Source organism: Oncorhynchus nerka, linkage group LG28 (genome assembly GCF_034236695.1).
Source record: "Oncorhynchus nerka isolate Pitt River linkage group LG28, Oner_Uvic_2.0, whole genome shotgun sequence".
Lineage (NCBI taxonomy): Eukaryota > Metazoa > Chordata > Actinopteri > Salmoniformes > Salmonidae > Oncorhynchus > Oncorhynchus nerka.
The window spans coordinates 79725693-79753076 of record NC_088423.1 but is presented as its reverse complement, the minus strand read 5'-3'; the positions used below and the strand labels follow the sequence as shown (position 1 = coordinate 79753076).

Sequence of the window (27384 nt, the reverse complement as noted above, 5' to 3'; positions counted from 1 at the left end):
GCAAGAGGACAATAGGCTAGCAATGTTGTGAGTGTACTACTCTCTATGGGGTGTTGCCACGTCACAGACATTGTGGGAATGTCTGTGAAAATGTATCCCTGTGGGTATATTTGTGAATCTCCTCCAGCTGTACACACGGCTGTTAGCGTTGGCCTTCCTTAAGCTCTGATGTGGTGAGGTAGTGTCGTGATTGACTAGTTAGTGAGAGTGAAACTGGATGGTGCACAATTCAAAAAATTATCATAACAATTATGGATATTAAACATTTAGGTACATATAAGTGTCTTATATCAGCTGAAAGCTTACATTCTTGTTAATATAACTGCACTGTCTGATTTACAGTAGCTATTACAGCGAAAACATGCCATGCGATTGTTTGAGGACGGCGCCACACATTAAAATATTTTTCCACTGGCACAGGTTTCATAAATTTACAAATAGCGATTAAATATTAACTTACTTTTTGAAAATCTTCCTCTGATTTGTCATCCAAAGGGTCCCAGCTATAACATGTAGTGTCATTTTGTTAGATTAAATCATTCTTTATATCACAAAAGGTCTGTTTAGTTGGCTCCATCGATTTGCGTAATCCACCCGTTCAACATGCAGAGAAAGGAATCCGAAAATCTAGCCCTAATCTTTGTTTCAACAAGTCAAAATACGGTTCTATATACTCCTCAGATACCCTAAAATATAATCAAACTATAATACTTCTTATGGAAAGAAGTATGTTCAATAGGAAACCGATTTTAGCAGGTGCGTCCTGTCTTCATGGCGCACGCAAACACGAATTTCCAAGACTGTGTCCCTGTACTAAAACTGATATTTCTTATTCGTTTTTGAAGTTACAAGCCTGAAACCTTGAACGTAGACTGCTGACACCATGTGGAAGCCATAGGAAATGCAACCAGGGAGCTCATTTTCAATATGACCTTATACTTGCCGTTCTAAGAGGATGGTGTCTCTAAAAAAATATTCTGGTTGGTTTTTCTTTGGATTTTGTCCTTCCATATCTTTTGTGTTATATTCTCCTACATTATTTTAACATTTCTACAAACTTCAAAGAGTTTTCTTTCAAATGGTACCAATTATATGCATATCCTGGCGGCAGGGTAGCCTAGTGGTTAGAGTGTTGGACTAATAACCGGAAGGTTGCAAGTTCAAACCCCCGAGCTGACAAGATACAAATCTGTCGTTCTGCCCCTGAACCCACTGTTCCTAGGCCGTCATTGAAAATAAGAATTTGTTCTTAACTGACTTGCCTAGTTAAATAAAGGTTATAAAGGGCCTGAGCAACAGGGCGCGTCATTCAGGTGGAAATTGAGAAAAAAGCCCCAAGTTAAGGTGTCTATTTATTTTTATTAACCAGGTAGGCTAGTTGAGAACCAGTTTTAATTTACAACTGCGACCTGGACAAGATCAAGCAAAGCAGTTCGACACATACATCAACACATATGCAATAAACAAACATACAGTCAATAATACAGTAAAAAAAAAAGGTCTATATAGTGTGTGCAAATGAGGTAGGATAAGGGAGGGAAGGCAATAAATAGGCCATGGTGGCTAAGTAATTACAATATAGCAATTAAACACTGGAATGGTAGATGTGCAGAAGATGAATGTGCAAGTAGAGATACTAGGGCGCAAAGGAACAAGATAAATAAATACAGTATGGGGATGAGGTAGTTGGTTGGACTATTTACAGATGGGCTATGTGCAGTGATCTGTGAGCTGCTCTGACAGCTGGTGCTTAAACTTAGTGAAGTTAAAGTTTATCTCCAGCTTCAGTCTAAGCTTCCTACAGCCTGGCCTCTGTCCTACTGCTCACCGACTGACTGCAGAGACTGGCTAGTGACAGAGAGTGTGGACACGTACACTGCTGTCAACCTGAAGCTTTACAGTTTATTTCTGGATCGATTGCTCACCACAAATGGTGATTTTTCAACCATCTCTCTGGGCCTTAAGTCACTCTCCCCTGACCTCTACTTCCCTTCTCCTCTCCCTACTAGTCCACTGTCATGGTCTGCAAACAAATATACCATTGGCACATTTCCACTGAAGATTTACGTCACTGTTTTACCAAAAAGACTGACTTTTCTGTTTCCATCTATGCGAGCCGGCACCCGGGTCTCACTGGAAATGGCTCTTGCAGACCTGCTCTGACTTGGGGCCAAGCCCAGAATACTTTTCAGTGTAATTTATATAACAATGGCTACTGGGGACTTTAACATCTTCTCACAAAGCAACTGTTGTGATGATGCAGAGGTTGTTGGTTCTGCTTGCAACAAGTCTTTTGTGTCACATTCCTGATGGAAACACATACGTTTCATTGGAAAATCACCTCTCCCTCTCTCTACAGTAGAGATCCATGGAGTATGTATCCTCTTAGAAAAACAAGGCCTTTGGATGGTTACATGAATTCTTTCTCATGCAGCTATTTTGGTATCTTGATAACGCCCTCCACCACAACTATACAATGTGGAGATATTGCAAGCAGTACGGTTCCTGCCGTGTGCAGGCTATGTGTTCTCGGTATGAACTTCCTGCTGCCTCTCTCGTTCTCAGGCTGCTGAGACCCAGTTAGCTCTAGCAGAGCTAGCAGAGCTGCTTCATATACAGTAGCAGCGGTGAGTGGGAGAGCTCTTCTTCTCCCTGGCAGACTGGAGGAGTCACGTGCACACAGCAAACAGACTGCTTTCTCTGACCAATCAGACGAGATTATGGGTGTCATGTGATTAGTGGACTGAGCGAGCTGCAGTCTCTAGAGTCTATGCAATCAGTCTGTGCTCTGGTGAGTGTGTCGACTAAAGGCGTCCGCACACTTTCCAGCCGAAACAGCTCGGAAGAGTTTGTGCATATATCATGATAACATTTTGTGACGTTTTTGTTAGTTTCTGACACCGGTAAGGGTTTTTTCAGCTGTTCGGGCATACACATTTTTTTCTTGAGGAAAGCCGAAGTCGGTAGCCAAAGTCTACGCCCCTTCGTCGGTGATTGGTCAACAGTAGGGATTCTTCAATAAAGTCTTTGTTGTCATTCAATGAGAGACTACTTACTATTTTAGATTAATTCGGACTATTTTGACGAAGTGTATACTTGCTACAGCTTCTAAGAGCGTCTGCTAAATGACTTAAATGTAAATGTAAAATGGACAAACTATTGACGCTTTTTTCTTGTTTTTCAAATTAGGGTTTTTTACGGGAGTTTGCGAGCACACTCGTTCAGTTCAGCTAGTCGAGTTCGGCTAGGCACGTAGCCTAACTGAAGCGTGCTGACACTTTAAGGAACACAATTAAGGTAGTGTGGTCCATGACGCATGCTCTTATCACCCCTCACAATCTGCTGGGATGTTTGTTGGAGAAAGAGGGGCTTGCCCATACGCTGATCTGGCAGTTTCACTTCAGGTGAGCAGAAGCCTTGTGAAATCATAAGAAACCCCACAATTCAGGTCGCCTGTGAACACAAGCTGATTTGTCAGTTTTACAGTGTGGTTTGAGTCACACTGGTCTTTCCATGGCTTGTGTTCTGACTCAAACGGTGAAGTCAGGCAGTCAGGATGGATGGGGCTTTCCAGATAGCCCTTTCTCTGATCACCACCAATGATAGGAGGAGGTTTTAGTGGTGAATTGAACAGCTGTGCCTAACTGACAGCTGTCACTCATCCTGTCCTTCTCAGGCAGTTTTCTGTAATCTGTATAGAGGCTACACTGTACAGTATGTTTGTATTGGCTCACAGAGCCCATATATCCTCACAGGAAGCCTCCGTCATCTTTCTCCAAGACACTGCCCCTTATTGGCTTACACCACCAGGACTTAAAACAGATGTGTCCTTTAGAGGGTTATTTGTCTTAAGAACCGGAACAGGAGTCCGCCTGGAGATAAAGGCCTAGCAATGTTCTGTAACAGTTGGACCCCAACACTGTATCACTGTACTGACTAGGTTCTCTTATAAGTGTTCAAGCCCCCATAATGAGCAGACATTGTGACTTGCCTGAGGACATCCATGTTAGAGGAGAATGATTTGAGTGTTTCTGGGGGAGGTATAAAAAATGTCTTCCAATGTAGAAATTGAAAAAGCTGTCAGGAAAAAAAAAAGCATATTTCACTTTCATAAGGGGGCTCTGACTGTCAACGTGCTGACGTTAGGAATATGGGGACTGAGGGTAGAAATGATAAGGCTGAGGTGAATGAGGATGAGCTGTCTGTCTCAGAATGCCTCTGTGCTGTGACCAGTGCATGATTAGCCCCTCCAGATCATGAGCTCTGACGGGGGAACAGAAACCACTGCCTAAACATGGCCTGAAGCTTTCCTCTGTAGGGCACTGCATTTCCTTGTGTCCTACCCACAAAGAGACAAGATAGTCTTCGGCCCCCTCTCCCATTTTCTCTTTGATTTTTGTGCACAAAGCCTCTTAAGATGACTCTTCTTTTTTTCTTTTTCATAGAACTCCTTTTGTCCTCTTCTTTTCGTTTCAATATGCTGAAGTCATTATGGTCCAAAGCTGTGTGATCTCCAGTAAGTACTCTTCATATCCAATATGACAGACTGGTAATTATTAAATGTGATCTGTTCCAAAGCAACATGGACAGAGGTCACATAATTGTATGCCATGTCACAATCACGATCACAATGTATTTTAGAAAAATCGATGTAACTAACCAGCTAATATCGCTCTCCCTCGGTATGCCATGCACATGCTGTCATTTTTTCTGACACTGACTTTTCCATCAGGGGGCAGTTATATCACTGGCTGCAGCAGCCAAAATGTGGCAAACTTGATGACAAAACTCTCATTTATGCGACAGTGTTAGGGTGCAGGGTGATTTTGGGGCCCTCCTGCCAGGCCGACGTGATTGGCTAGCTCACAACTTGGTCCTGTTGGGGACAGGCAGCTGACACAACCCACCCACACACACACACACACGTGCGCGCACACACACATACACGCACTCACTCTGAGCGCCCCCCACACTATTCAAACACTAACATCCCTTGAGTTTCCCAGACACCCCCTCTCTTTAATCCCTTAATGAATGACGTCAGTATAAAGCCCCCCTCACACGCTCATTGTGGGTCTGCACTCATATTCACTGCCTGTTAATAATTCATATGTGTGTTAAAGGAGCTCAAGTCCTAAGGAAGTTTCCTCGGGCATCTTACAGTGTCTAACTAAATAGTGTTTAAGCAAATCTGTAACCTTGTGGAATTGAATAATGACTGTTGAAGTGTTATACACATGGAAGTATAATTGAATAGGGGAATCAAGTGTGTGTCCCCTTGAAAAATCTAGCCCTCTGGTACTTGTTGATTTTTAAACACTTCGGATGGCCCTGCTGGATCTCTCCTTTCTGTACTTTTTTTGTATTTCAAAATCACTTCGACTCGAGAAGTTGATACTGAGAAGAAGCCAAACCATTTTTTTATGGAGCAATACACATAATACGTCTCGATATTCTGAGATTAGAAAAGGCAGATTTCTACACTGAACAAAAATATTAACGCAACATGTAATGTGTTGGTCCCATATTTCATGAGCTGAAATAAAAGATCCCAGAAATGTATTTACATCCCTGATAGTAAGCATTTCTCATTTGCCAAGATAATCCATCCACCTGACAGGTGTGGCATATAAAGAAGTTTATATCAACAGCATGATCATTACACAGGTGCACCTTGTGCTGGGGACAATAAATGGCCACTCTAAAATGTGCAGTTCTGTCACACAACACAATGCAACAATATCTCAATTTTTGAAGGAGCGTGCAATTGGCATGCTGACTGCAGGAATGTCCACCAGAGCTGTTGCCAGAGAATTGAATGTTAATTTCTCTACCATAAGCCGCCTCCAACGTCATTTTAGAAAATGTGGTAGTACATCCAACCGGCTTCACAATCACAGACCATGTGTATGGCGTTGTGTGGGCGAGCGGTTTGCTGATATCAATGTTGTGAACAGACTGTCCCATGGTGGTGGTGGGTTTATGGTATGGGCAGGCATAAGCTACGGACAACAAGTATTTTTTATTGATGGCAATTTGAATGCACAAAAATACCGTGGCGGGATCCTTAGGCCCATTGTGAGGCCTGTTTTTTTTATTTTTAAGTTATCTGTGACCAACAGATGCATATCTGTATTCCCAGTCATGTGAAATCAATAGATTGGGGCCTAATGAATTTATTTCAATTGACTGATTTTCTCATATGAACTGTAACTAAGTAAAGTCTTAGAAATTGTTGAATGTTGGGTTTACATTTTTGTTCATTATACAGTATATATCTACATTCACTATGGGATATGCATGGTCCACACATGCCTTGAGACCTCTCTGCAGTTCCTGACTCTGGATGTCAAAGCTCAAGTCATACAGAACTGAAATAAATGCTTCACATAAGGAAACCTGCCTTTAAATCCCAGGCAGAGTTCATGACTGGAGAAAAGCTTGTATAATAAGCTAACTCTGTCCTCTCAGCACCCTGAGGCTCTCTCCATCTCCTCTGCTCCACTCTGTGGAAACAGGAAGCCTTTCTTATGAAGAGGGTTAAGACGGCTGCACGGCAGAGGAGCAGATAGCGTTTTTACGAAAGCGATGATGCAGACTGACTCCCTCATTACCTCTCAGCCTGTCTGTCCATTTGATCTCAGCTCTGCTGCTGAGGAGGCAGGCTGCCATGAAGAAAGGCTCACGCCGCTTCTGTTGAAAGGAAATGGAGACAATTCATTTTCAACGTTGGTCACAACCAGAGGTAAGCTGTGGCCAGGCCATGTTGAGCCACAAGGAAACAAGGAAAAGCAATGATTGGCTTCCACTGGGGCTCTACTTTCACAATATACTATACTGGAAAGAGTTCAGTCTTTTCATAAAGTTAGAGAAAACATGCTTTCAGTCCTACTCATCCTTTGGCATTTGGAATTTCCTACCTTTGCCATTAAGCAAGGTTTTTATAGGCTGTGTGAGTTGGTTCAGTGAAAAAGAGTACATTACCCATGTCTCCTTTACGACTAGTCCTAGAAGGTCATTCTGTACATGTCACCCCTGGTTACAGTGTCCATACAGTACATCTCTCTGTGGAAGCTACAAACCCTGAAAGCACTACCAGCAGCCAGACTGGAAAAGCCAGGCGAGATTGACAGTCTTTTCTGTTCACCCCTAGATAATGTTACGAAAAAGCCTAGCAAGACACAAGATAGTGTTTAGGGGCAGAGGATTCTTTCACGTTGCCACTAACTTTATCTGAATGCTACATGAATATGTTCTTACACTAAACAAAAATATAAACACAACATGTAAAGTGTTGGTCCCATGTTTCATGAGCTGAAATAAATGATCCCAGAAATTTCTCTCAAATTTTGTGCACTAATTTGTTTACATTCCTGTTAGTGAGCGTTTCTCCTTTGCCTAGATAATCCATCCACATGACAGGTATGGAATATCAAGAAGCTGATTAAACAGCATGATCATTACAAAGGTGCACCTTGTGCTGGGGACAATAAAAGGCCGTTCTATAATGTGCAGTTTTGTCACACAACACAATGCCACAGACATCTCAAGTTTTGAGGTAGGGGGGAATTGGCATGCTGACTGCAGGAACGTCCATCAGAGCTGTTGCCAGATAATTTAATGTTCATTTCTCTACCATAACCCCCTTCCAAAATTGTTTTAGAGAATTTGGCAGTATGTCCAACCGGCCTCACAATTGCAGACCATGGCGTTGTGTGAGCGAGCGCTAGTCTCGCGTAGTCTCCCTCCCCTAGTTGTGTGTATCGTTGGAGTCATTTTAACCTAATTTGCATATGACACGCCCCCGCCATGTAACATGGACAACCATGACCCATGTGCCTATGTGTTATGTAGGCATGCCACCCTGATGCCACATTGAGGTTTGGAGAATTAGCTATTTTATTATTTGTCCAGTAAGTCTTCTAATACAGGTATCACCCATTTACACTGTGAAAGAATACTTGTTCATTTATCCTGTGTCCAGCATTCATACTACATACTCCTGGAACTCTGTGGTCCACTGTATTAAACATGTCTCCCCTTACACAAATTTATGAGAGCTGTCCCCTTTTCCAGATGTGTTGCGTTGTGGGTGTGAAATGGCTGCATTTATTATTACATTTCTGAATAGTGTACAGTGAATTACATGAAATACATTCAAAGGAAAAATGGGTATGATATCCTTGAATGTGAACGATAGTACATTTTGATAACTTTTATATAGACAGCCAACATAGGAACATGGGTTATGGTAGTCTATTTACTATGTGCAGCATAGGCATACCACCCTTAGTGCTATAATAAAGTAGTGTCAGTAAGGTACATACTTACCTGGTACTTTTGAAGTGAAGTAGCAGACCGTAATGAATGGTCCTCAAAGAAATGCAAGGATCCTGTTCTGATTAACTGACAATGGAAGAATAAGGGGTAGAGGGCATGAAGCTCTGTGCTTTCTCTTAAAGGTCACAGTCAAAATGATGACCTCTTAGTGTTTGTCCAGTAGGTGTCCTGATATAGGAAGCCCCCTAGGCATTTTAAAAGATATCAGAACAACAATTTGCATTATTCTGTATGAGATTCCTCCACTGATACAGTACATTGAGACATCAGTCAGGTGTGCTGTATGAAAAGAGGACTACTGGTTTTCCCCACGATTGTCTCAGATATTTGTAAACAAATGGTTCTCTGCTCTCACAAAGGGGTCTCCTGCCCACAGCTGTGTGTCTCCAGGTATTTAGCTACGCATCCCATTCTCACAGGAAAGCTTCTCTGCCGCCTGCTCCCTGTCTGTCTTACTAATCACCTGCCATTATGCTGCTGGAGTCAACATGGAGTGAACCCATCCATCTCAGTCCACTCAGTTATACATGGACAGTGACTGGTATAATATAGAGGATTTTAAATCCCCATCCATACAAGTGTCTTGGATAGATGGAGCAGTTACTCATTACCCGTCTTGTCCCCTTGGTGTAAAGAGTTACTGGTGGCTGTTAATCAACAGGGCTGATTTACTAAGCTCTCCTCCATATGTTAGAAATATGCCCTTTCTTATTTCTCATTCAAGGAAGTGATTAAACCCCTAGATCCTCTACCCCTATCCCATTAATCTCTGCTCTGTCATGTTTTCTTATACAGCCACCATGTGGACAGATTGCGCTGTAAGACGAGGATGCTGGCCTCCCTCATCTTTATGTCAGTGTGTCTGATGTGGTGTAGTAATACCCCATAGGATAATCCATTGTCCTGAGAGGTGGGTTTGCTCTGAAGGCGCCTCATGCTCAAGAACATGGTGTCGTGTTGGGCACTTGATTGAGTTCAACGGCACGCCAGGTGGGTGGAGTTTGCGCTAAGTACCAATGGAATCGCTGCTAACATTCAAACCCCATCCATCTGGCGGTCGCAGCAAGTTAAATCAAGCACCTTCTCTCTCCATCATCTCCTCTCCTGATGAAAGATGGGAATGCTCATGGTACTGGGGGATATGGATATAGTACTTAGAATGCAGTAGTGTCTGTCTTCTTCCTCTGTTTCTTGTTTATGCACTCTCAGCAGTGTGCAGGTTTTTTGTTCTCACGACCGTGTGTAAATAATGAATTCTGCTGTGGCGCGGCGTTGGGCATTTGTGTGTGGAATCCCAACAGGCCCAGTTAATGGAGTAGAAAAACACTCATGGGTATTTCAGAGGGAGGCCTTGCTCTGAAGGCTGTGAATAACATAAAAATAAGCTGTCTCTCCTCTGTGTGAATGAGCCAAATGGCCCATAGCTTTGCTGCATTTTTGGCTAGGCTCACTCAGTGAGAAGGTCATGGTGTCTTTGTTACGATCGGTTTTTGATATGTTAGCGATGTCCGCATGAATGTTCTGCTGTGATGATGACGAGCTAAGCATTCTGATAACTGAGAGGCACGAGGCATCTCTGCTCTCCTGAGTCATTCCAACCTCAGCTCAGTTGGCCATGATGGCAGTAGGAATGGTATGTAGGTTGAGCACAGGAGGGGGTCTGTTCTGGAGGCAGTCCCTGGCACGCAGGACTAGAGAGAGAGCGGAGAGTCCAATGGCGGCAAGCTTTACACCACTCCAGCCGACAGTTTGTATTGCGTATGGTGATCTTAGGCTTGTGTGTAGCTGCTCTGCCATGGAAACCCATTTCATGAAGCTCCTGACGAACAATTATTGTAATGGTGTTGCTTGCAGAGTCAGTTTGCAACTCGGTAGTGAGTGTTGCAAGCGAGGACAGTGGCCTAGTACTTGTAACTTTGGGAAGTCCATGGATGAGCCCAGTACTGTGTGTGCGTAGGCATGTGTACTAGGCCTCATGGCAGAGAAATAATCAATTCAGTGGCCCATGACAGTGTATTTTTAACACCCACAAATGCTTGTTAAACAAGAGTGTCAATTGATCACTTTCTTATTGGCTATTAGGTGCCCTGCCTTGTACAGTATCCAGAGGTAACTACATAACAAGGAAAACCAGCCTTAACATTAACTTATACAGTGATGTATAGGCGTAGAGTTTTGTGGCACATTATATAACATGCATTATACTAACTTCCGCATAATATTTTCAGTATTTTTTCTTTAATGTAGTTTTGGGAGCTTCCTCACTGAGGAAACCTACGGGACAAATACTAAAAGAGCAAATTTTCCATGATTTGTTAGGAAATAATGTTATGGACTCTATTTGGCATATACGTTTCTCGGTCATGGGTGGCACACAATGGGATATGGGGGAGTGGGTGGGGTATATGCAAATTCAACATTAACATATGAATAGACTTATAGTTGTACAGTAGCCAGGTTTTCATGACTGCATAGATACCATGATGAATGCCGTCTTCTTTGTGCTCTCTGTTTGTCTCCTGTCTGATTGTGCCTAGTATTGTTGACATACCACTCCATTGTTTGGCTAGTCTAATTGTTCACATTCCTGGCCTAGTTTCCAGCCCAGGATTCTAGGCTATGGACGTGAAAGTAAACAGCAGATTAAGCAGTTAATTCTACATACAGCCACGATTTTCTTGCCCAGGTACCCCCTCCCAGGCAAACCAGCGCCCCAAGGACCCCCATCATATGTTTGCAAAAAAAAGAAGTTAAATCACGTCTTGCCTTATCATCAGGTGAATGACAATTGTCCCCCACAATGACATTGGGGAGGGGACTGTGGATCTGTGTCTGTCCATTTGTACGTTAGTCACACAATATCTCAGACAGCACTGGGACGATTTTGACTAAACTTGGGTGAATGATGCGTCTTGCCATAGAGATCTGGCATTTACAAAATTACATTGATTGGTCAAAGGTGGGAGCTATAGTAATTAACTGAAGTGTTAGTGAGACGCGATATCTCTATTGGCCCAAGGGGGGGCACTGCATCATTCATCTGGGACAACTTGTTAACTGTTGCAAAAGGTAATCAACATTTTAAAATGAATAGATTTGGTAGATCGTTTTTCATTATTTTGAACTCCCCACATTACAATTAGAAGAGGAAGTGTAATCTCTAATAGAGGTCGACCGATTATGATTTTTCAACGGCGATACCGATACCGATTATTGGATGACCAAAAAAGCCGATACCGATTGATCGGCCGATTTAAAAAAATATATATATTTATTTGTAATAATGTCAATTACAACAATACTGAATTAACACTTATTTGAACTTAATATAAAACATCAATAAAATCAATTTAGCATCAAATAAATAATGAAACATATTCAATTTGATTTAAATAATGCAAAAACAAAGTGTTGGAGAATAAAGTAATATGTGCCATGTAAAAATGTGTGCCATGTTAAATATGTGCCATGTAAAAAAGCTAACGTTTAAGTTCCTTGCTCAAAACATGAGAACATATGAAAGTTGGTGGTTCCTTCTAACATGAGACTTCAATATTCCAAGGTAAGAGGTTTTAGGTTGTAGTTAATATAGTATTTATAGGACTATTTCTCTCTATACCATTTGTATTTCATATACCTTTGACTATTGGATGTTCTTATAGGCACTATAGTATTGCCAGTGTAACATTATAGCTTCCGTCCCTCTCCTCGCCCCTACCTGGGCTCGAACCAGGAACACATCGACAACAGCCACACTCGAAGCATCGTTACCCATCGCTCCACAAAAGCCGCGGCCCTTGCAGCGCAAGGGGAATAACTACTCCAAATCTAAAAGCGAGTGACGTTTGAAACATTATTAGCGCACACCCAGCTAACTAGCTAGCCATTTCACATTGGTTACACCAGCCATTAGGCTGATAGGCTTGAAGTCATAAACAGCGCTGTGCTTGCGAAGAGCTGCTGATCTACCGACTTCTACCTCAGGCAATCAAGAACATGTTTGTTCATAGCTTTGACTAGAGAAAGACAAAGACAACAGTATAGAATGGAGACGGTTTATTATTGATGTCTGGGCTGCCAGGCCTTTTTCAAGACAAGACTCCATGGGACAATGTACTGTTATGACCATATAGGGAAGAATGTGTGTCATTCATAACTTTGACTTACAGCCGAGCACATATTTTTTAATACTTTCAGGATAACTTATTGTTTAACAATTACTTTCTTTGTTCAGTACCCTAGTTTCTTTTTTTATAGCCCTGTGTCTGCCACATTCCACTTGTTCTGAAACACTACAGTTGATGTGTGTTTTTTTGGATCGTCCACAATCCTCTCAGGTGTTTTTAAATGATCTCATTCTTCGTAAGTTACACTGTGTTGCTTCCTTCAGAACCAGCACAGGCCTGATCATATTCCCTCATGTATTATAACACACAGATACAGTTCTTCAAGTGTGTTCACTGTAATATCATAATCCACAGCATAGCACTGTCAACAGGGATTAATCATGGGCTTTGGAGAGGAGAGGAGAATACCGCATTGCTACAGCAACACACATTCTCTGAAAACACACCCAGCTGGTTTAGACAGAAACTTGACAGAAACCTGAACCTAACAGAAACGCTGTGCCTCCATACACACATGAAGAGGATGTGTTGTTCCCTCAGTGTTTCTCTCACCTATAGGAGAACACTGTCAGAACCCTTCTGTCCTGAGTAACTCCTGCTGTGTGTGCACATATTGAGAAATGATGCGGTACTCAGAGGTAGCCATGTGATTAATTACTGTTGTTTTATCTGTTGTGTAGCTTTATGCCAGTATATAGAGGCTACTAAATTCAGAGATGGGGCCAGAGGATTGGCGAGTGCAGATGAAGGTAACCCCCACCAGCCCCCCTCCTCAGAATGACCTCACCTCCGCTTGCTCCTTTAACCTGACACGCCCTTGTTTCACAGCACTCTCCTTTTGTTGATTTGTAATGTTTCTGAGAACTCAGTTCTGTACAGGTGAGGGGAACTCTGAAAGCACTTTTCCGTATGTCCTTCCTCCCTCTTTCCACCCTTCCCGGTCCTCCCTCTGTCCTCCTCCTCTCTCCTCATCCCCCTCCTCCTCCTCCTCTACCTTTACCTCCTCTTTTTGAAGCTAGCTACTGAACAACAAGCCAATCTGTTTGACAATCACTGCGTCTCTAGCTCTCACACACCCAGTTCTACCTACATGTACCAGAGCTGGTGTTGCTTGGCCAATGTGTTCTCTCCCCTTCCACTCTGAATGACTTATCAATCATGTCTTGGTGTGTGCATCACTTCTGCTTTCATTGTGGATCTGAATCAATTTAATTTGTGTTGGTTTGTTTAATTGATTGATTGTTTTGTGGGTTACTTTGCCTGTATTGCCATAAAAGCTGTCACTTTACTGGTAATCCTATGTGTCAAAGTTTGTTTTCTTACAAGCAACAATTATTGTATTTTTCTGAATAGATTTATACAAACAAAACCATTATTATTATCTGACTATTTGACCTCTTTGGCAGCGGTTACTTTCCTTCACTGACCCAGTACAGGATGCTGTTGACAGCTTTACATGATGCAATACAGCCTTTCTCTCCAGACCACTGTGCTCACTTCCTATTTCCTGTGAGGAGAGTTGTCTTGTGCCTCAAGTCTGCTTCTGATTGGGCCTCTGCATCCTTTTGCGCTTCTGTTGCACTTTGGGCCCGGAGTCCTGAATTTTTTGCTCTCTCTTTTTCCTTCTGTCTTTTTCTCTGTCCCTCTATTTCTCCCTCTCTTTCAGGTGAGAATTTTGAGCAGAGTCCACTGCGGAGAACCTTTAAATCCAAAGTTCTAGCGCACTACCCAGAGAATGTAGAGTGGAGTCCCTTTGACCAGGATGCCGTTGGCATGGTAAGGGAACTGCAGAATGTGTAACGAACACAAAGTGTATTTTATTTGAAGCTATACCCGTTTCCAGGGTTTACATCTGTATATCATTATGGATTAGAACCTGTATCATTTTACTGATCGACTAACCTGATCTATTACCTCATCTCTCAGCTGTGTATGCCAAAGGGTCTGGCCTTCCGCACGCAGGCGGACACACGTGAGCCTCAGTTCCACTCCTTCATCATCACGCGGGAGGACGGCTCGCGGACGTACGGATTTGCCCTCACTTTCTACGAGGAGGTGACCAGCAAGCAGATCTGCAGCGCCATGCAGACCCTGTACCACATGCACAATGCCGAACAATACGACATCCTGCACACCCCCACCACCCCGCGGTGCCCTGAGGACCAGCGCCACCTCCATCCCCACCCACTCAACCCCCACCCCCAACACATGCTCCTCCCCACGCCCTCCATCTCCCGGCTGCAGCGCTTCAACTCCTACGACATCAGCCGCGACACGCTCTACGTGTCCAAGTGCATCTGCCTCATCGCGCCCATGGCCTTCCCCCAGGCCTGCAGGAAGGTGCTCCAGCAGCTCCACCAGGCCGTCTCCTCCCCCCAGCCCCCACCCCTCCCCTTGGAGAGCTACGTCTACAACATCCTGTATGAGGTGCCCCTGCCTCCCGCTGGGCGCTCCCTAAAGTTCTCGGGGGTGTATGGGCCAGTGGTGTGCCAGAGGCCCAGCACGGCAGAGCTGCCTCTCTTTGACTTCCCTATCAGCCAGGTGTTTGAGCTGCTGGGGGTGGAGAACGTCCTCCAGCTGTTTACCTGTGCCCTGTTGGAGATCCAGATCCTGCTCTACTCAAAGCGTAAGTCCTTACTTAGGATCTTTCTCTCTGATCTGCTGAGCTTTCTGTGGTTTTCTGTCTATTGTCCCCATCGCATTTAGAAAGGATTGGGATTTGTTATTTCAACAGAAATACTGACATTTTAGAAGAAATCAGAAATAACAGTTGTGGTTAGGATCTTCGGTATGTTCATTGGAACTGTTATCCAGGCAGATTAAATAAACTATCCTGCGATTCCATTAAAGGCCTGGTGCAGTCAAAAACCCAATTGTCCAGTGTTTTATATATATTTCCACACTATGAGGTTGTAATAATACTGTGACATAGTGAAAATGATAATGGTCCTAGCTAAATTCTTGCTTGAGACATTACCCTTTGCTAAGAAGCTATTTTTGTATATATATTGTTGACCATTTTAATTGAAAACAATTACAGTAAGGTACTTCATTGTTACCCAGAAGTTATTTGATATTGAGATAAAAATGGCTGTATTGGACCTTTAAGGAAAGCTGTGTTCTTCCCAGCTTGTGTAAATGTTAGTTTCTCCTCATGGGCTCTCAGCTCAGGCCTAGCTTGTGTGTGTGCTGGTGTGAGTTGCTGGGGTAAACAAGCTGTTTTGCAGCAGCAGTGTGTGTGCTGTGATCAGGCCTTTGTTTCCCCCTGCTCATGTTCAACCCCAGGCCCACACTGCGAGAGATCGACAGTGAATAGGGACACATTCAAGAGGACTTTTTTGGGAGGAATGAGAGATATTTAGATATGACACATGTCATTTGGCACATAGAAAAATGTGATCTACAGAGGTCTTCCACTGTGTGTGAAAAGAAACAGCATTATACATAATAAATCAGCTCCAATCAGGAATTGTTTTGTTCAGGGACCAATGTTGGAGGTTTTGAAAAGCAAATGAGCTTTTTTTAACAGAATGGTGTATTCCTCCTCCATGGAAGCACACTGGGATTGACTTTGATCAGAGTCAGTGGAGTGCAGCAGGAAGATTGTTTCAGGATTGGAGAGCTGGCGTGTTGATAGGATCCATTACGGAGACAGGGAAAAGGCCAATTGTTTATAAAACGAAAAAAAGAGAGGAGCAATGCTGTGGTGTTGCTAGGCAACCCTTGCAGGAGGATAAGGAGGAGGACGCAGTCAGTGATGCAGGATAAAGATGATTGGTTGGAGATGACATCATCCCTTTTTTTCTCCAGAAGGCTCATTGCAGGATGTGTGCTGAGGAGTGTTTTCTGGAGTGTGAACCTGTGAGCTTTCCACTGAGCAGGGACAGGGTGTCGTTAGTTAAAGCTGCATAGGCTGAGGCAAGTGATGCCCCATACTAAAAATTAGCTGACTGGAGAGAGTCTGTTCTAAAATTAGAGGCATAATTCATAACTCAGATACCTAGACCCTGGCCTGGCCAGTGTCTTTCCCACATACAGTACATGAATCCTCCTCGAAACGAGCATCTGCTGCTGTTTTTCCCATCTCTTCAAGTAGATCAATGGAAGCTTGCCATTTCCCCTACCTGGCCTGCATGTTAGTAGTCCGTATATAGAGCTCTCATTCTGTTAGCAAACCACTCAAATAGGCTCCGATTACCTTATTCGTCTTGGAAAGGCCTTGTGGGAAGCAGCGCAACAGAGGGGAGGACAAGTGGAGGACTACGCCAACACTGAAGCTCATTAGATTTCCCCCAGTTGAATATCTGATGAATGACCCTATTAAAGAGTGTGTTTTCTCTTAGACCAGATTAGCTGTTGGCAAGGCCTGTGTGTGTATGATACTGTGGTGTCGTTTGTGTGTGTGTGCATGCATTTGTGTGTTTGTGTGTGTGTGTACTTTCATGTGTTTGTTTGTGCACACGTCCTTGCATTTGCATGCATGCGTGTGTGTGTGTGTCTGTCTGTTTGTGGTTTTTCTCTGGAAGGTGGTATCATGCTCTGAAAAGGCCTGTTGTTCACCAGGCAAGGTCAGAGCACTAGCAGACAGGCTAGATTAGTATTCCTGTCTCTGAGTCCCTGGCCCAGGTCCTGGGAGAGGTGGCCCAACGAGGGGGAGACCCGGCCTGGGAGAGTGCCTGTTCTGGGGGGAGAGGGTCTGTTTTGGGCAGAGGGGAGAGGGCCTGTTCTGGGGGAGAGAGGAGACGGGAGAGGGCCTGTTCTGGGGGGAGAGAGGAGAGGGGAGAGGGCCTGTTCTGGGGAGAGAGAGAAGGGGGCCTGTTCTTGAGGGGAGAGAGCTGTTCTGGGGGTAGAGAGAAGAGGGCCTGTTCTGGAGGGAGAGTGGAGAGGGCCTGTTCTGGGGGGAGAGAGGAGAAGGGAGAGAGCCTGTTCTGGGGAGAGGGGAGAGGGCCTTTTCTGGCGAGAGAGGAGAGGGGCGAGGGCCCTTTCTGGGGGGAGAATGGGGGAGAACAGAAGGCCAAATGAAGAACTAGTAGTTATTTTGGCAGTAGAACAGCAAAGACAGAGCTGCTACTGAATATAGACTTGTTGTGACTGATAGAGAAGGAAGGTAGATAAACAGGACTGGATGGAAGTTTACATGGATGCCAAACACTTGACTTGGAGTGGACTGTTTAACCCTGTACATTACAAAACATTGCATACGGTAGGTGTCAAAACATTTAGCCTTTGTGACTATATAAAACCAGTCAGTTTGTGACTCTCTCCTCTGTTGTTTGTGTGACAGACTACCAGAGGCTGATGACTGTGGCCGAGAGCATCACAGCCTTAATGTTCCCTTTCCAGTGGCAGCATGTCTATGTGCCCATCCTGCCCGCCTCACTGCTGCACTTCCTGGATGCCCCAGTGCCCTACCTGATGGGCCTGCACTCCAACGGAGAGGGTGACCGCACCAAACTAGAGCTGCCTCAGGAGGTAACCTATACACTCATGCACCTATGCACGCATGTTTGCACACACATACGCACAGCTACTCATATACACACACACGCCACACACAAATCGAAATAGATTTTTGAGATTTGTGCATGGAATGGTTTCTCAAGGGTTGTTTACCTTGTTCATTTCTCTCATTTCTCTCCTCTCCCATCCTCCCTATTCCTTCTCTCCAAAAGGCTTTTTTAATTGGAAACATTCAGCTTTAGCTGAAACCATTTAGTTGGATCCCCTCAGCCCAGCCCTCTTTAAATGCAGCCTGTCAAAGCAATAACAAGTCATTTCTAATCAGATTGCAATGCGTGAATGGTGTTTGTGCTGAGAATACTAACAACGACTTCCCCCTGGACACTCCTGCCAACCCCATCTCCATCTGCTGTCTGATACACCCAACAACGTGACGGCATGAAATGGGCTAATCTGTAGAGAGAATCACAGGGCCTTACAACACAGATTACAAACCATCCCTCGATCCCTAGATCTCCAGGCTTGTTTTTGTCCTTCGTTTTGATTAACAGTCGTTTTTCCACCAGATTTAGACAAAGGAGGTGAATTTATTATCAATTTACTTAAATGATTGATTAATTACTTATATAACCCGTTGATAAATGCTAAATGGTTGTCGTTAAACATGATTCATGCATAATGATTGTTCTTAAATAAAATGGGTTTGTGTTTACGTCTTAATGATGTTCTCAAAGGGTCGAGTGTTTCCTTTGTGAGGACAAACAGCCCTCATTAACCATGCTGTAGCTTACCCATGCTTTTACGGTTGATCAAAACATGTTGCTTTGCTCCTGTACACAGCAATTCTGCTAAGGGCCCTTCAACACAGAGCCTGGAGGAAGGGTGCTGTGTGTGCAACAAGCTTTTACACATCTGGAGGAAGGGTGCTGTGTGTGCAACAAGCTTTTACACATCTGGAGGAAGGGTGCTGTGTGTGCAACAAGCTTTTACACATCTGGAGGAAGGGTGCTGTGTGTGCAACAAGCTTTTACACATCTGGAGGAAGGGTGCTGTGTGTGCAACAAGCTTTTACACATCTGGAGGAAGGGTGCTGTGTGTGCAACAAGCTTTTACACATCTGGAGGAAGGGTGCTGTGTGTGCAACAAGCTTTTACACATCTGGAGGAAGGGTGCTGTGTGTGCAACAAGCTTTTACACATGTGGAGCCGGTCCAATGGAAAGAGCTATGATGAATAAAGAGCCTGAGAATTTGTGAATTGATGACCTAAGTCAATCTCAATATTGCCTTATTCATCCATTTCTATATTTAAATCCTAATACTTTTAAGATGAAAGGCAGCAGATCAACAATGGAGGGCTTTTTCAAAAGAGTAGTTTGTCCCATTCAGAGTATCTGTTGATATTATATTACTGTCTTCAGTTAATCTCTTGATGTCAACCACATCTTTTCTCCTTATGCCTCAATTGGTACTGCTCTGCGTTAAGCCACCTAGTGGAGCAAAGTGGGAATGGTTCTGCTATAACAAGAACATAACTATCACTCAGTTTGCTTCTCTCTGGTGTTCTCTGTTTCACCGACATGTTTACAATGACAACTAAACAAGACCACCTGTCATTCCAGGCCAACTTGTGTTTCGTGGACATCGACAACCACTTCATTGAGCTGCCAGAGGACCTCCCTCTGTTCCCCAACAAGCTAGAGTTCATCCAGGAGATCTCCGAGGTGCTGTTGGCCTTCGGTGTGTCTCCGGAGGGGAACCCGCTCCACAGCCAGGGCCAGTCCAAACACTGGGGCTTCCGCTCCACTGACATGGTCACGGACAGACGCAACGGCAACCTGGCCAGCTCGCCCCTCAACTCCTACCTGCTGAGGGAGAACGAGACCATCGCTAGACTGCAGGCCCTGGTCAAGAGGACTGGGGTCAGCCTGGAGAAGGTGAGAGCAGGGCCACAGTCATCCATTTGACTGGAACATATTATTCTAGATAGTCTGCATATACACTGAGTGTACAAAATATTAAGAGCACCTGCTCTTTCCATGACATAGACTGACCATGTGAATCCAGGTAAAAGCCATGATCCCTTATTGATGTCACTTGTTAAATCCACTTCAATCAGTGTAGATGAAGGGGAGGAGATGGTTAAAGTATCAACAATGGTCCACCACCCAAAGGACATCCAGCCAAATCGACACAACTGTGGGAAGCATTGGAGTCAATATGGGTCAGCATCCCTGTGGAACACTTTTGACACCTTGTAGAGTCAACTCAATAATAGGAAGGTGTTCCTAATGTTTGGTATATTCAGTGTAGATTCATGCAGATTAATACTGCCTGTCTGTCACAGGCTTTTGAAAATGACTAAGGGGTTTGTAGAGGAAAGGCAGTCTATGAGATGCCCATGTAAGCTGCTGCCGGCTAGCTCCGAGTGTGCTGTGCTCAGCCCTGGTGACGGAGGAAGTCTGTTACATTGTCATCAACAGAAAATTGGCGCCCATACAGAACCTAATTGCCATCTGGTTTGAACACGACACAGAGGGCCGTTGGTAATAGATGGTAATGTTTCAGCAGAATCACATTACAGACCAGTGAATGAATGAATTAGCTTTTAACTCCCGAGGGGAGGTCTCTCCAACTCTCCATATCTGTAGGAGCCCAGAGTAAGCAGCTTATGGACTAGTAGGGGCTCATCATTAGCTTTCTCTGGAGAGATTGCATGTCCTGGTAGTCTGCTTTTAGCTCCTCAATTCGTGGGTAAGGCTTCAGGTAGGGTCATTGTGGCCATGTCTCACATTAAGGTAACCACCTGATTTAGGATCAGTGGTGTAGAGCGATGAATTAGAGGAGGGCTCAGTGGGTCACATCCCTGCCATCTGATCTGGGCTTCGTAGCCATTACACATCTTCAAGTCTATGCGGACATGTATAGGTGACTCACTCATTGTGTCCTTTTGTCCTGCTCTTGCATGTTGAGATCTGCAACTGTGTAACACTTTGATTGTAACAGAGGAATGTGTGTTTTCAGTTTTTTTGCCAATAAATCAAAACATCTCAGACGTTTTCCCCCATGCCCCTATCAGTGCTCCAGCAGCCTGTGCTAACATGGAGATATGAAACCCATACCCTCTATGGCAGGAGTAGGCAACTAGATTCAGCCGCGGGACGATTTTTATCACAGCTGATGGTCGGGGGGCCGGAACATAATTCTAATCATTTGAACACTGCAAATTGACCACAACTAAGCCCAAACATTGATTGGATTTGATAATAACAATAATTTCATACCTTGATTACACGATCACATATTTCTATATTTTTTATTTGTGGGAATATTGGTGACCCCTGTTGTCGACCCCTGCTCTATGGCTTTCTTAACTTCTGTCATCAAACCCCTCTTTTTCTTCTTCTTTTTCACTTTCTCTATTTTACTGTGCTGTGTTTTCCTGACCCGCTGTGTTTCCTCCCCCTCTCCCTCTTCCAGTTGGATGTGAGGGAGGATGCCAGCAGCAACAAGGACCTGAAGGTGCAGTGTGATGAGGAGGAGCTGAAGATGCACCAGCTCAACATCCAGGTGCGAGAGGTCTTCGCCAACCGCTTCACCCAGATGTTCGCCGACTACGAGGTGTTTGTCATCCAGCCCAGCCAGGACAAGGAGTCCTGGTTCAGCAACAGGGACCAGATGCAGAACTTTGACAAGGTGAGATCAGAGACTAGATTCCCTATATAGTCCACTACTTTTGAGGCCTTAGGGCTATGGTCAAAAGTAGTGCACTATATAGTCTGCTATCAAGCAGACCACCATAGTCCCTGTGCACAAGAACACAAAGGCAACCTGCCTAAATGACTACAGACCCGTAGCATTCACGTCCGTAGCCATGAAGTGATTTGAAAGGCTAGTAATGTCTCACATCAACACCATTATCCCAGAAACCCTAGACCCACTCCATTTTGCATACTGCCCAAACAGATCCACAGATGATGCAATCTCTATTACACTCCACACTTCCCTTTCCCACCTGGACAAAAGGAACACCTATGTGAGAATGTTATTCATTGACTACAGCTCAGCGTTCAACACCATAGTACCCTCAAAGCTCATCACTAAGCTAAGGACCCTGCGACTAAACACCTCCCTCCGCAACTGGATCCTAGACTTCCTGACGGGCCGCCCCCAGGTGGTGAGGGTAGGTAGCAACACATCTGCCACACTGATCCTCAACACTGGAGCTCCCCAGGGGTGCGTGCTCAGTCCCCTCCTGTACTCCCTGTTCGCCCACAACTGCATGGCCAGGCACGACTCCAACACCATCATTAAGTTTGCAGACGACACAACAATGGTAGGCCTGATCACCGACAATGACGAGACTGCCAATAGGGAGGAGGTCAGAGACCTGGCCGGGTGGTGCCAGAATAACAACCTATCCCTCAACGTAACCAAGACTAAGGAGATGATTGTGGACTACAGGAAAAGGAGCACCGAGCACGCCCCCATTCTCATCGACGGGGCTGTAGTGGAGCAGATTGAGAGCTTCAAGTTCCTTGGTGTCCACATCAACAACAAACTAGAATGGTCCAAACACACAAAGACAGTCGTGAAGAGGGCACGACAAAGCCTATTCCCCCTCAGGAGACTAAAAAGATTTGGCATGGGACCCTCAAAAGGTTCTACAGCTGCAACTTCGAGAGCATCCTGACCAGTTGCATCACTGCCTGGTACGGCAATTGCTCGACCTCCGACTGCAAGGCACTTCAGAGGGTAGTGCGTACGGCCCAGTACATCACTGGAGCAAAGCTGCCTGCCATCCAGGACCTCTACACCAGGCGGTGTCAGAAGAAGGCCTTAAAAATTGTCAAAGACCCCAGCCACCCCAGTCATAGACTGTTCTCTCTCCTACCGAATGGCAAATGGTACCGGAGTGCCAAGTCTAGGACAAAAAGGCTTCTCAACAGTTTTACCCCCAAGCCATAAGACTCCTGAACAGGTAACCAAATGGTTACCCGGACTATTTGCATTGTGTGCCCCCTCCCAACCCCTCTTTTACGCTGCTGCTACTCTCTGTTCATCATATATGCATAGTCACTTTAACCATACCTACATGTACATACTGCCTCAATAAGCCTGACTAACCGGTGTCTGTATATAGCCTTGCTACTGTTATTTTCAAATGTCTTTTTACTGTTGTTTTATTTCTTTACTTACCTACACACACACACATGCACACACACACACCTTTTTTTTTTGCGCTATTGGTTAGAGCCTGTAAGTAAGCATTTCACTGTAAGGTTGTTGTATTCGGCGCACTTGACAAATAAACTTTGATTTGTTTTGATTTAGGGAATAGGGTGCCATTTGGGATGCAGTCCCACTCCAGACTCTGAAACATTAATTTGAGTGGAAGTCTTCAATGCGCTTTAAAGCTTTTCATATTAATTGGCCCCTGGGAGTCCTCACTTCATTTTGTGATGTGATTCTTGTCGATTCCAGGCCTCCTTCCTTTCTGACCAGCCTGAGCCCTACCTGCCCTTCCTGTCCCGTTTCCTGGAGACTCAGATGTTCGCCTCCTTCATCGATAGTAAGATCCTTTGCCATGATGATGAGGACAAGGAACACACGTTGAGGGTGTTTGACTCCCGCGTGGACAAAATCCGCATGCTGAACGTGCGCACGCCCACCCTGCGCACCTCCATGTACCAGACCTGCACCAATATCGACGAGGCGGGTAAGAAAAGAGGAAACCCATTTTCACACCTGTACTAATAAGGGATCTTTGTCTCAGATGGTGCAAGATACTTGTATGTTTTCAAAACACACGTCTCAAATCCTTCCACACTGATTTATTTGAACCTTTCTTTGCTAACAGACGTAACAGTCCTCGTTTTCAGACAAACTCCTTCAAAAGCGATATGAGAAAATTGATTTAGTCTCCCCTGAACCTCACTCCATTGGGTTAGAGATCTACAAGGCTCACCTTAGTAATAATCCATCCTTATTTCACCTTGGTGGCGGGTTATTGTTTGTGCTTGCAATGCATTGTGGGAACAATATGATTACAGGGTCTTTCTTCTACTCTGTCTTTGGGAACAGTCAGTAGCACCTGGAATATTCATTGAATGCATACCAGTTATGTACTAACCTAATACATTACACTGTTATCTACACCGTTGTAATAGTCTTAACTATGTAGCCTGCTGTCATTGGTGCTGATGATGTTGAGTGTTGGGTCAGGTTAGGGATGCAGAATTCCAATAACTTTACAAAAATTCCAAGTTTTCCAGAAATCCAGGTTGGAAGATTCCCTGAAACAGAACGGAATAAGCAGGAAATCATGAATCCTCCAACCAGGATTTCTGGAAAACCTGACCATTTTGATAAGCTTAAAGGAATTTTGCATCCCTAGGTCAGGTGATGATAACTCACAGCATGGCGGTGTGGCGGTGAGGAGTCAGAGATGAGATGTGGAGTGGTGAATCTATGTGACTCCTCAGTGCTATGACTCATAGGCACTCACAGAGTGGCTTAACAATGACATAAGACTGTTAAATCCTCCATGACGGTTGGTGCTAATGGATCTGCTGTGACAGTACCTCATCCTCCTCCCCTCTCTGTGTCACCCCAGAGAAGGCCATAGAGATGCGGGTGGTTAAGATCGACCACACGGCCCTGCATCCCCACCTGCTGGATATGAAGATTGGCCAGGGTCGCTACGAACATGGCTTCTTTCCCCGGCTGCAGTCTGACGTGCTCTCCACTGGACCCGTCAGCAACAAGTGAGTATCACACCTCCGCAAGAGAGACTGATTTACATACTTTGATTGATAATACTGACAAAATATGTTTGTTTTGTCTCTATCTTTGCTATTTGGCTTTCGTGTCTTTCTAAGTGAAGTTGTTTTGTTTGTATGTTAGATGGGCGAAGAGGAGTGCTCCAGCACAGTGGAGGAGGAAGGACAGACAGAAACAACACGCTGAACACCTTTACCTGGACAACGACCAGAGAGAGGTGAGAGGACATCAAGCAGCCCTAGAAAAACAGGATTAACATTCCCAAACCATATTCACATGGATTTTGTCTATCTGTTTTTGTGTTATCGTTAATTTCTTGTCGATTTCTTCCTCACTCTTCTTCATGGCTTGCGTTGTTCACTTCTAAATATCTAATGTCTGGAACGATTGAATTAAAGTCTTGTTTGTCCATTTTCTCTTTTACTCTCTATACCTCAATTATTTTCCCTTGACCTAACCTCTCTTTCTGTTTCTGTTTCTATCCCTCTGACACCTACTGTCTCCCTTACATCTACCTACTCTATTTCTCTCACACACTCTCTCTTTGGTGTCTCTATCTCTCCATCTCTCTCCGTCTCACACACACTCACGCTCCCAGCATGTGGAGTGTCTGTTCCCGGAGCTGCAGCTCCTGCTGTTTCTAGACTACTACTGGCTCTCGCAGTCCTTCAGGCCCTGTCTAAAGTCTGTGACTGTGGATGTGGTATGTGTTGGCAGTGGGTGGGGCCTGAGCCTCACACCACGTCCACATGGCCCCTCCCCCCACGTGGTCCTCACTCCCTCCTCCTCCTCCTAGCATCACAACTTTACCTGAAACTCCCGATCACTTTCCAGGGTTTCTTCTCAGGTTGAGGGTTTCACTTTAGGGTGCACTTAACTCCACATTAAGAAAGCAATATTTAGATTGATTTGACAGCATCCCAGAAAACCCATGGCGCTGACACGCCTCCCAGGATGGATGTTAAGGTCAGAAAGGTAAAAGACAGAAACCCATGGCGCTGACACGCCTCCCAGGATGGATGTTAAGGTCAGAAAGGTAAAAGACAGAAACCCATGGCGCTGACACGCCTCCCAGGATGGATGTTAAGGTCAGAAAGGTAAAAGACAGAAACCCATGGCGCTGACACGCCTCCCAGGATGGATGTTAAGGTCAGAAAGGTAAAAGACAGAAACCCATGGCGCTGACACGCCTCCCAGGATGGATGTTAAGGTCAGAAAGGTAAAAGACAGAAACCCATGGCGCTGACACGCCTCCCAGGATGGATGTTAAGGTCAGAAAGGTAAAAGACAGAAACCCATGGCGCTGACACGCCTCCCAGGATGGATGTTAAGGTCAGAAAGGTAAAAGAGAGAAACACATTGTCCATCATGAAATGACCTCAGTACAGGCAGCTCAGCTCATTATACAACTGACTTCCTCCCTCTCCCTCCTCTGGAATGATCAATCCCTCACTATAGTAGTTACCAGAAATCTATCCACAGTATGCACTGTATACGTTCTGTGGTTGGTTGCTGAGTGGTGTGACCCTCTGTGTTTATGTGATGATGAACATTGAGCCAGATTGATTACTCTCCCTTGGTGTATAGCCTACTCTTCGGCCACTCCATGTGTGTCCTCTCTGACCCTGTCCTTCCATGACCCTGTCCTGTCTGACCCTGTCCTGTCTGACCCTGTCCTCTCTGTCTCATTACAGAAATACATCCAGGAGGCCAGGAACCTGGGCACTACCATCCGGCAGCCCAAGCTGTCCAACCTCTCCCCCTCCGTCATCGCTCAGACCAACTGGAAGTTTGTGGAGGGTCTGCTGAAGGAGTGCAGGAATAAGGTACGGTAACTACCAGTCTTCCTATATTATGATTGCAATAACCATTGCAGTAGACTATTGCAGTAGACAATCCCATGGATATTGAGATACGACACCTTCAGTGAGTCTCCATTAGTTTCAATGTCACTCAGAAGTATTCTGATGTCAATGACCGTTGCAGTAGACTATTACTTGGATATTGAGATCTGGCACCTGTAGTGTCAACCATCTGGCCTCCAGAGATGGTAATCTCCCTGTACGGTGATGTGTGTGTCCCTCCAGACCAAGCGCATGCTGGTTGAGAAGATGGGCAGGGAGGCGGTGGAGCTGGGTCATGGGGAGGTCAGCATTACAGGCGTGGAGGAGAACACACTTATCGCCTCCCTCTGTGACCTGCTGGAGAGGATCTGGAGCCACGGGCTGCAGGTCAAACAGGTCAGCACACACACACACACACACACAAGTATTATTTAAAAACAGTTTATATACACACTAACACACATATATGCATTCAGGTGCATTCAATGCGTATTCATTCATTCCCGCATCTCCATCTTCATCTGCCAGGGTAAATCTGCCTTGTGGTCCCACCTGCTCCATTATCAGGAGAGCAAAGAGAAGGCGGATGCAGCACCAGCCGGTTTGGGTCCCCCAGGTAAGCCACTCGTTGAAATGTGATAAATGGACGGTGATGTAAAGCCATAGCCACATCCCTCTCTCTCCTCCCCACATCAGGACTCATCCACAACACAGAGAGACGCAAGTCTGACGCTGGCGCTGCCTTGGCCCCTCTAAAGGTATCCCTGATCAGGGACATGAGGTGAGTCTCCTCATCCATTCACCAGGTCTACCACAGTACCAGTGTCTTCAG

General features: G+C 44.9%; 1 protein-coding gene and 1 non-coding gene across 4 annotated transcripts in view; one reads left to right on the top strand and one right to left on the bottom strand.

Annotated features, from left to right (window-relative positions):
* Positions 1-27384, top strand: part of LOC115113737 (DENN domain-containing protein 5A-like) — a 47308-nt gene that overhangs the window by 2928 nt on the left and 16996 nt on the right. Inside the window, exons 1-14 of one of the 3 annotated variants that reach the window (XM_029641691.2) lie at positions 4418-4516; positions 13148-13216; positions 14134-14243; positions 14394-15093; positions 17752-17939; positions 19548-19862; positions 21406-21621; positions 23410-23644; positions 24542-24692; positions 24832-24925; positions 26403-26534; positions 26796-26948; positions 27081-27168; positions 27249-27333. In XM_029641691.2, the coding sequence (XP_029497551.1) occupies positions 4492-4516; positions 13148-13216; positions 14134-14243; positions 14394-15093; positions 17752-17939; positions 19548-19862; positions 21406-21621; positions 23410-23644; positions 24542-24692; positions 24832-24925; positions 26403-26534; positions 26796-26948; positions 27081-27168; positions 27249-27333 (2561 nt within the window). In that variant the 5' untranslated portion in view covers positions 4418-4491. Of the gene's footprint in view, positions 1-4417; positions 4517-13147; positions 13217-14133; positions 14244-14393; positions 15094-17751; positions 17940-19547; positions 19863-21405; positions 21622-23409; positions 23645-24541; positions 24693-24831; positions 24926-26402; positions 26535-26795; positions 26949-27080; positions 27169-27248; positions 27334-27384 lie in introns of those variants that run through there. The other 2 variants (XM_029641689.2, XM_029641690.2) reach the window with 2 other exon arrangements.
* LOC115113880 (U7 small nuclear RNA) lies at positions 10592-10646 on the bottom strand. The gene has a single exon (XR_003861145.1). It is a non-coding gene; the product is annotated as a U7 small nuclear RNA (small nuclear RNA).